This window comes from Quercus robur, chromosome 2 (genome assembly GCF_932294415.1).
Source record: "Quercus robur chromosome 2, dhQueRobu3.1, whole genome shotgun sequence".
NCBI lineage: Eukaryota > Viridiplantae > Streptophyta > Magnoliopsida > Fagales > Fagaceae > Quercus > Quercus robur.
In genome coordinates, this window is record NC_065535.1 from 53,940,866 (window position 1) to 53,951,615 (window position 10,750).

The following is a 10,750-nucleotide window of genomic DNA, read 5'->3' on the forward strand; positions in this document are numbered from 1 at the left end:
TAAACGTCCTGGCTACATTGATGGGAAAAGACCCCTGAACAGTGTGACTTCGGTTATTACAACTAACATAAAGTGGGGGAAGGCGGCTGATGGGATAATAATGTAAGAATTCATCCATGGGAAAGTGGGGGGGGGGGGGGGGAGAAAAAACAAGAGCATTATGTATCGTCTCTTGGACCATTGTAACCTAGTGCAAAAGGAATAATAAGAACATTAAGCTCCTCAGACGAGGTCCAATGACCGGAGCCACTCAGGCCGTGCCAGAGAGAAAGTCTTCTTGGACAAGCTCAGTTTACCTCTATGCAACCATCATGAACACCATGAATACCTACTGTCCGATAACCAAGGCCTGACCTTTTAGCCCACTCTCTACAACTTTTATTGTTTGGGCCTTTAACGTTCGAACCCAATACTCCTTGGGGATCGTTACAAATTGAGTCCTTACAATTGGCGCCGTCTGTGGGAAAAGCTTGTGCGTTGGCGCAGGCGGTGGTTAGTCATGGTAAGATCAAGCCCCTGTCAATAAGGGTCCCTCGAAAGAAATAGTTTTGGCAATGGTGCAAGCTATGTGAAAGCCCCTCCATCATTTCCAGCAACACGCGGTTGTTGCCCTAACTCAGCTCCCACTCAAGGCTACACTTTGAAGTGCCAGTGGCACGGGCAGTTCTAGGGGGCTTCTAACGTCAAGTTTATGCCCCACACACATGCAAAGAGGCTAATCCCCGAGGGACCAGAAAATATAAGTTTTGGACAGAACCAAGATCTTGCATGGTCCTCGGACTCAAACCTATGGGGAAACCAATTACTTTAAGAAAATATAAGTTTTGGACAGAACCAAGGTCTTGCATAGTCCTCGGATTCAAATCTATGGGGAAACCAACTACTTCAAGAAAATATAAGTTTTGGACAAAACCAAGGTCTTGCATGGTCCTCGGACTCAAACTTATAAGGAAACCAACTACTTTAAGAAAATATAAGTTTTAGACAGAACCAAGGTCTTGCATGGTCCTCGGACTCAAACCTATGGGGAAACCAACTACTTTAAGAAAATATAAGTTTTGGACAGAACCAAGGTCTTGCATGGTCCTTAGACTCAAACCTATGGGGAAACTAGATACTCCAAGAAAATCTAAGTACCAGACACGGCCAAAGAGCACGCTCGGCACCTCGGATGATGCCTTTAGCTTCCTAGAAGTATGTTTAGACACAAATTCAACGCCCCATGGGCACGGGTAAGTTAGAATTCTGGTATGTGATCCCAAATATATCATATGCACAACCATTCATACATGTTAAGATAACTAGTTCAAAAACCATGAGATTCGCAGTAATAGTAAATATCGATAAGGGCAACAAACATATAATTTAAAGGAAAAAGGAAGAAAGGAATTTCATACATATGGTCAAAGAGTTTAATTACAAGCAAATTCCAAGGTCCTCAAAACAAAAGAGAAACTAATTAACAGCTAAACTAGAAACAAATACAAAAGTTGGCCAGGGCTCCTACTTCTTCAATTTTGTTTTGGCCACTTCCTGGGGAGGCTGAGCAGGATTAGCCTCGGGACCCTGAGAGACATCCCCTTCCTGGGGAGGGCGAGCAGGATTAGCCTCAAGGCCCCCGGAGACATCAGCAAGGGGAATGGCCTGAAGGGGCTGAACTAAGAGGGCTGGCTCCTCGGCATCAGAGATCTGAGCATTGATTGTGGACTTGGCAGCCTCCTAAGGCATCTCAGGATTCAGACTTCCAGGTGTTTCTGTCGCCCCATGAACCTCTCCTCCCTTAGTCGACTCGTTAGGAGTGAGAATGAGATAAGCAGCCTCTGGCTGAGTAGCCTCAGTCTCTTGCGGAGCGCTCACAGCCTCGAAGCTGGCGGAGGCGGTCTCACAGATGGCTAGAGAATAGTACACCTTTTCCGCTTTCCACAGGTCGGACAAAGACTCCACCCCAGCTCGTTTGAGGACTTCATTCCAAACTTGGGAGCAGTATAGCCTACATACACCAGGGATTTGAGCTTTAAGGGTGGCTTGGGTATCAGCCACCCCCGCATTGTAAGCCTCATCCTCGGCCTTGTCCTTGGAGGTCTCGGCCTCCGTCTTGGCAAACTCAGCCTCTGTTTTGGCCCTCACAACTTCGTCCCTGGCCCATTCCGCAACACCCTTATCCCTCTCTGCCTCGGTCAATTTCTTCTTTGAATCACAGATCTGCTCCTTGGCTATCTCCAATTGCTCCTCGGCAGCAAGTAGGCACCTTCTCTGGTCCTCGGCCTATTTTTGGGCACCATCCAGGCCTGCCTCAGCACTATCCCTGGCCTTGGTAATCTCCTTCAAGTCCTCTCTGGCCTTCGCGAGGTCAGCCTCAGAATTTTTAAGGGTTTGCGCAGCCTTTATATGCTTATTACGCTCAAGTTCTGTGGACTTACTCTGCCCCTTAGCCTCATTCTCCAACCTATAGGTGACCTGAACGGCCTGCTAATTGAAACAAACACATTATGAATGAAAATCTAGGAGCAAAGGTCGATGGAGTCATAGGTATTAGGAGCCTTACCATGCCCAAGTACCTCTTCATGCTGAGGAAAACCTCCTGCATCCTCATATTCTTCAACTCGGTCATGTCAATGGGGAGCAGCAGGGTCCTCTCCAACGCGTCAGCCACATAAGTACCTTCACCATCTCGGAAGCTCCTCATGGATGCATCTTCCATCAGAGGCTCCCTGTGGAGCATTGGGGCAGGAAGCCAAGCATTGGGCGCAGATTAGGCATAGACCCCTTTCCCCTGACCTTGATGCCCAATCTTTAACTGTTTTTGAGCTCGCGGGGTTTCGTCCTCCTCTCGAGAGGAGTAGGATTTCCCCCCGTCCATTGGCTCCTTACCGTTGGAACTCCTTTTCCTTTTTGGGTCGGTGGGCTCAGGCCGAGGAGGTAGAATGGATGGGGGAAGGGCAGGAAGTTTGGGTCGGGGAGATTGTGACTGCGACCGGGAAGGAGAAGGCCTAGTCTGGGTAGGCAGGGGCTGTGGTGGGGGAGTTGGAACACTGTATTGCGACCTTCCCTATGCACCCTTCCCCAGCTGGCCCTCAAGCAGGTCGAACAAGCTGGTCGGGGGCTTCCTCTTAACACCCATCTTAGCTCGAGAAGATGTTCCCACTGACAACAGTTCCGTCTCGGACAAGTCAGGGTCACCCAAATCACCGGAAGGATTCTCGGATGGATCAGCCTGATCAAATACATTGAACCCTTCTTCGGATAGAACCAAATCACCCTCGTCCTCCGCTGCTTGGTAGGACGGAGAAGAGCCCGCCAACGGGATGCCCTCTGGGACAGGAGATCCTTCAGAGATCAAAAACCCGTGCTCGACTACAGTGATTTTCTGAAGCCGAGGATCGTTAGCTCTAATCACGTGCTTTGGGGCGGCAAATGACTTTTGGATGGAATCGTTCCCTAAGATTTTATGAGCGGCTCTGACTTGACCATCCTCTTCGTTTACAAAAACCGTCGCCTTGAGAACAGTCTCCAAATCCTCCTGGTTGATCAGATGAAAGTGTCGGTGAAAGGCGTGTGGATCTGCAAAAAGAAAGCATGTTCATAGTTAATAACTGAACCACACAAAATTAAGACGGCGCAAAAGATTGGCCCCCTTCTACTCTCTACACCTCACTTGGTTCTCCCTCCACAATTGGGCAAGGAAGGCCATCGTGCCACTCCCCAAATACAATAAGAAAGTCTTTGTTCAATCCTTTGCTGGACTTGGGGAGGCACTGGATTAGCCGAACCCTGTTGTCTCTCGTCGTCATGATGGGTTAGTCTTAACCCCATTTTTTTGTTTAAGGCGTCGACATAACCCAGGATCCTAAACACATTAGTAGCGCATTGGGTGGGAGCTAATCGGAAATGCCTAAGGTAACTCCTCATTATCAGCCCCATGGGGATTCTCACACCCACTTCTATAAAGGCGAGAAGGGGAATCACCACCTCGCCCGTTCTTCTCTTAAGATGCCACTCCCCCTCCTTGCAGTACCTCAAACCCACATTAAGAGGTATCCTATAGTTGGCGATAAATTTTTCCATCGCCTTTTCGGTCTCAACCAACTCTCTTAATTTAACCATCTCTAGAAACTGCTAAATAGACTCAAGGGATGACGGGAGAAGGAGAGGAACAAGAGAAAAATAAACCCAGAAGAGAGAAAGCACGAGTTAGTGAGAGCAAAAAAGTTACAGAAAGGAGGAAAAGTTCCTCGAACGGGCTTTTTGTGCTGGAGAGAGACTTGAGTTTGGATGGAAGTTTGATTGAACCCAGGATATGTGCGCCAGAACGTGGGAAGCACAGAGCCGCCCGCATTTAATGAAGACGCGCTTCACATGCCAAGGCGCCAGGAATGTGTCTCGGGTAGACGAAGAGGCTACGGTATTGATAGATGACAAGGATTGACAAGCCATGACAGAGACCTGATGCCATCAAAACCCTTCTCTCCGTCCAAGGAGTCGAATAGCAGGATTTTGAAGGGCTATTATGGGGCCAAAGAATTTGTGACCCCAACTCACTATACATTAGGGTCCAAGACCCGCGCCGAGGAGAGACGTTGCCGAGGACATGCAGCAAAAGTCCAAATGGCCTAGAAATGTAGCCGAGGACGATCTTGTCCTTGGCATCCCAAAACCTAGAAGGGAAGAACGACACGCCATCAAAGGCAGCCCCCAAAGAGCTCCCAGAAGAAAAGACAAGTACAATAGAATTCGCACTGGGGTACAGTGTGGGAGCGGTTCAAGGAAAAGCTGTCACCTTCGCATTGAATGCGCCAACAAACGTCCTGGCCACATTGATGGGAAAAGACCCCTGAACAGTGTGGCTTCGGTTATTGCAACTAACAGAAAGTGGGGGAAGGCGGCTGATGGGATAAGCACTCGAGTAGTTACCTGCCTGATCAACAGATGGATGGTCAGGATCAACGGAGAGGGGCTATATAATGTAAGAATTCATCCACGGGAAAGTGGGGGGGGGGGGGAAGGAGAAAAAACAAGAGCATTATGTATTGTCTCTTGGACCATTGTAACCTAGTGCAAAAGGAATAATAAGAACATTAAGCTCCTCGGACAAGGTCCAATGACCGAAGCCACTCAGGCCGTGCCGGAGAGAAAGTCTTATTGGACAAGCTCAGTTCACCTCTGTGCAACTATCATGAACACCATGACTACCTATTGTTCGATAACCAAGGCCTGGCCTTTTAGCCCACTCTCTACAAATTTTATTGTTTGGGCCTTTAACGTTCGAACCCAATACTCCTTGGGGATCGTTACAAATTGAGTCCTTACACTTATTATTTGCAAAAAAGAACAACAAAAATTTCCACAATTTTGGTTTAAAAAGTGCCAAATATAGACCAATTTTGACAATCGATTTGGGGAATTAATTCTCGCTCCTCAACCCATATATAATTTCATAACTGCCGTAAAATGATTATTAAAAGCTCACACGTGAACAATATTTTATCAAATCACTTGTCATAGTACATTAGGTTCTTCAAACAAATTTAAACATATAGTTGCATTAAATTAATTGTCCTTAAAAAGATAATATTATTTGTGTTTCATTGGCCAATATAATTTTTTGTGTTTGAATTTTTATAGAACCTAATTTATTGGATATTTTAATTCCAATATTCATATTATGACAAAATTTAATATTGTTTTCATAAAAATTATTTAAATTGATATTATGTTGATAATATTTAGGTATCTAGCAGCTTTTTTAATTCAAGTTTTAAAAATAGGATTTTACTGCATTTCCATTTGATGCTCTAAAACTTGTTCTTAGTTATTTTGCATTTTATTGTAGCACCAACTGCCTTAGAAAAAAAAAAACCACACCTAAGGTTTGTTTGGATATCACTTATTTTGTTGAAATTGAAAACTTATTATTTAAGTACTGTAGATAAAGGTAAAAATTAGCTAAAATAGTACAGTGGGGCCCATGAATAGTATCAAAAAATGTAGTGGAGCCCATAAATAGTAATAAAAATAAGCTGAATAGTGAAATAATTTTCATTTTTCATTAGTATCCAAACGGAGGCCTACTGCTAGATATTTTGAATTTTGCTAACATTATAGATGTTTATTGTAGTAATATCTATATCTTAATTTAATATTATTATTTTATTCCACACCTACTTATTTTTAATCTTACTAAAAGAATTAAGTATGAGAAGTTGAATGTATTATTAAAATATTACTGTAAAGAAAATTAAAAAATAATAATATTTAGTGTGCATTCGGCATGGCTTAATTTTGCCAGTTTATTTTACTATTCAATTTATTTTTAGTACTATTCATGGGTCCCACTTTACTTTTTGGTACTATTGATAAGTTTCACTATACTATTTAAGCTAACTTTTATCTTTGGGTTATGCTAACGAGTGCTCTTTGGGCATTGTTTAACAACGAATTTTAAGAAAATTTTGACATCACTTTTATGGGAAATGAAAAAACTGTCAAAATATTAATTGCCTTTTTTTATTTTTTTATTTTTTTTTCCCATAAAAACTTTCTTTAATTGGTTAACAATCAATTTTAGGAAAATTTTGACACTACTTTTATAAGAAATGAAAAAAGCTGTCAAAACATTAATTGCTTTTTTTTTTTTCTTTTCCCATAAAAACTTTCTTTAAATGGATTGTTAACCAATGTCCTAAGGGAATTCGTTAGCATTTTCTTTTATCTTTATCTACAGTATTTTCAGTAAAAAATTTTCAGTTTCAGTTTTACTTTCAGTTTCAGTAAAATAAGCGGATCTCAAACAGACCCTTAAATAGCAAGGTAATAGAGCATGAGATGTATGATTAATAATGTATTATAGTATTAAACTAATGTAAAATAAATAAAATAGATTTTTGGTGATGAAAAATATTTTTTTTAATTAATTAATTAATTTTTTTGCATTTCTGAATGTGAATAATGATTTAAAAAAAAAGGCTAGATTTTGATTTTCAAATAATTTCAAAGTAGTGTGAATTAAATAATAAATGTTAAAAATATATTATTTTGCAAAATTGACCTTTATAGGTATAATACTTGACTAAGTTTCAGCAAAAAAAAAAAAAAAAAAAAACCTGGACTACGTGTCAGCCTCTCTCTTTCTCTGCCAGAGCTCAGGGTAACTTGTATACTAAGCTGAGCAGAAGACTTGTAGGGAAAGTTTCAAGTCAAATGGAATCGACGCCAACCGATGGAGAACTCGTGAGTCACTATCTGAGGCTTAAAATGGAAGGCAATGACTCCCAAGTCCATGTCATCCCTGAAGTTAATGTGTGCAAGTGGGAGCCTTCGGATTTACCTAGTATGTACTGCATTATCTTACTGATCCAAGTGCCAAAAGTTTAATTTTAATTTTTTTAAAACAGTTTTTTCTCTTACTTCAATTCCAAGAATTAATTGGTTTGCAATCTATTTTGTTCTTGTTCATGATCAATAGTTAGTTTTCATAGTTTATTATATTCAATTCTTAGTGACCATTCATTGAAGTTGAGAGTTTTTGCATAAGTGTTTCCAACAGAGACGTTGAGAAAAAAGAAAAAGAAGAAAAAAAAGGGTGTTTTTGTGATGATGGTTGTGCAGGGTTCTCAGTGATCAAGTCAGATGACAAGAATGGTTTTTCTTTAGTCCCCGAGATTTCAAGAACTCCAACAGTAACAGAACGAACAGGGCTACCAAATCCGGGTACTGGAAAGTCACAGGTAAAGATAGGAAGATCAAAGCTAAAGGCACCAACAATCTGATTGGTACAAAGAAGACTCTAGTGTTCCATAGAGGTCGTGTTCATGATGGGGTTAGGACCAGCTGGGTTATGCACGAGTATCAACCAACAGTAACTCTTCCTCACCAGGTTGGTGGTGTTCATGTTAATGCTCTTAATTTGGTACACATATGAACATGATGTTAAATTATTCATTTTATTGGGATTATGATAGGTACTTTTCTTGTTTTACATGTTTTATTGTGTGTGCAATTAGAAGATTACTCTTATGTATTTAAGATAATTGGTAACAGAGTTTTCTTGTTGCGAGTTGATGGGTTCTATTATAAGTGGGTCAAAACCATATTTGGTCCATAAAGTCTGCCCAATTTTCCCATTCGATTGTTATACTGTTCTATAAAAAATGTAAAATGTTTCAATTTGGCCCTTACACTACAAAGAATGTTTATGATAAAAATGGGGAAAAAAAGTTGTCTTAAAAAATATAAGTGAGCTGCACAAATGGATAATAAGTGAGCATTTGGTTGGGACGAAACTATGTTGGGATTAAGGGGCTAATCCCCTTCCCCTAAGAAAAAATTTAATCGTGTTAAGTAACTTTTATCTATCATTTATGAAAACTAAATTTTATTAGAGTTTAACCCCGTCAAAAAAAATGAATTGACCCCAAAAAATAAACTAGTCTCTTTTTTTTTTTTTTTTTTTTTTGGACACTCGTAAGAAGTTTAGAAAATATAGTAGTATTTCATTACAAAAACAATAAGATTATAAAAGCCCCACTCAAATTCATTATTTCATTGTCAAATAAAGTACCTAGTTGATTATTACTTTTGAAACTTTAGAGACCAGATTACAAAAATGGATAAACTTCAGGGGTCAAATGTGGTGTTTGACCATTTAAGTTTCATTATAAAGCTAATTGGTGAAATTTTATTCGTCACCTCACGTACTTCATTATTGTTCACAACAAGGGATTCTGAACTTCATTGTTTGTATCCGTAAAAACTAACATTTCTTAAACAGAAAGTATATTACTACTACTTGATGGACACCTAATGTCATCCTAGACTGTGATTGACGTGATTAGAAGAGTTTAGGTATATGCTTCTGATTTAGATGTTTGAAATTTGTGTTCTTGGTTTTTCTGAAACTTTTGTTATTTACTACCACAAAGTAATATCAGTTTCATTCACTTGTGCAGAAAGCCTTTGTCCTCTGTCGCTTAAAGAGAAAAATGGATGAGAAAACTAAAGTGACAACCTGCGATGAAGGGGAAGAAAGCAGCTATATTGCTTCTGATTTTGAAAATCCAGTGTCAGAGGTTACAAATCCAGAGGTAAAAAGGAGCATGCCTTATGGATATTTCCAATATTGACCATGAGAAGCAAATTTGGAACTGATGTCTGCTTGTTTGCGATTCTTTATTCAGGTATATGATCATACAGAAGAAGACTTGGAACCTACAGCTGCTGCAGCAGCCGCAGAATTATGATGCCTCTTCCTCACAGCTTCCATTTTGCAATCAGCAGGAACCCTCTTTCATGGATTCCACATTTACCAATGGCCATAGCGAAGTGCAATTTCAGTTTGATCATAATGAATATGAAGAGGATCAAACAAAGTTTGTCCATTCACTTTTTGTTGACCAGGATGAGTACTCCTCTGAAGAAATACTGCACTTCAGTGACACAGACACTGACACAGCCCAAGCACGGGTAAAAAACATATATTCTCCAACAGCTATTGGAGAATCTCATAGCTAATGAACTTTAAATCTCTATATCAGAGGACCAGGAACATTGTAATAATCTGAATAAGTAATGCAGAAAGGATAGGAGGTTGACTCGTGCAAAAAGTCAGAGCTCAAAATTTTCATTCCATATGAGTGAACCACCTATACTCTCTGCATTACTGGCAGTCTGGCACTGTCGGCTTTCACAACTTCTGCTTTTGGACCTTGTTGTTTAGGAAACTTGGAAAATTAACTTGTCCACTCTTTTCTATATGTTACAGTGTGACCACTTTCTGGGAATTTCAACATTGTTTAATGAACATATTGCTCCTAAAGAATACAGACAAATGTCTATGGTTCAAAGTGGAACTGTTCCTCTTCTAACCATGGCCAATACAGAGAAGAATCAAATGGTTTCCTTCATGATGATTTCTTGGGACTTTATGCTCCCCCTGTTAGTCCGGCGGCAGATGTACCTATATTCATATGTTGCATTACAAGAGTTAGTCCAGAATCTAGTCTAGAATCTCCTCTCAAGATAAGAGCCTCCAAACCTAAAAATTACCGAAGATCCTGCCACGTTGTAGGAAAAACAGCTGCTCGGAGAAGATTCCAATTGAAGCGTAGCAGTTCAATTAAAGCAGTATCATCCCAAGAAGAGGTGAGAGAATCAAGCTGCAGCGCATCACATCATGAATAGATTCTGTCCGTCTCTAATGAGATGTTCTTAAATGGGAAGGTAGCAAATTTTGTTTCTGGTTGCTTGTATGCTGGCAAAATTTGTTGAACAGCATCTTTTTAGAAAAATATTGGATAAATAGCATGCATTTGAACTTATTTTTTTTTCCCGCTTGGAACTTGATTCTAGCAAACTCGAGTTCCTTGCAGGTAAATTTTTTTAAAAATGGAACTCGAGTTTACTAAACTTGAGTTCCACGTAGTTTTTTATTTTTTATTTTTTATTAAAAAAAAAACTCCACGTTAGATGAATCTAAGAGTAAACCAAGTTTCGAAAACTCGATTTTGGGTTGGAACTCGAGTTTGACAAACTCGAGTTCTAAAAACAGTCCAACTAACTAAATAAGTTCAAATGTGTGCTAGTCTCCAATATATATATATTTTTTTTCCAAAAAATGTACTATTTACCAAATTTTGCCCTTGTATGCTAGCTGTTATATATATATATATATATATATTTTTTTTTTTTCCCTTATGCTAGCTGCCTAAGGAAAAAACCATTACTGAGTCTAACAAAGAGCAGAATATTGCCCAAG

The 10,750-nt window shown here is 40.0% G+C and overlaps 1 protein-coding gene across 1 annotated transcript; it reads left to right on the top strand.

Moving 5' to 3' along the window:
• Positions 1 to 7,630: 7,630 nt before the first annotated feature.
• Positions 7,631 to 10,432, top strand: LOC126700551 (protein NTM1-like 9; the record flags this gene model as incomplete). The annotated part of the gene is made up of 4 exons (XM_050398746.1): positions 7,631 to 7,873; positions 8,946 to 9,080; positions 9,174 to 9,459; positions 9,758 to 10,432. Coding segments are annotated over 3 exons (441 nt in total), but the record flags the coding sequence as incomplete, so codon positions are not given.
• Positions 10,433 to 10,750: the final 318 nt, after the last annotated feature.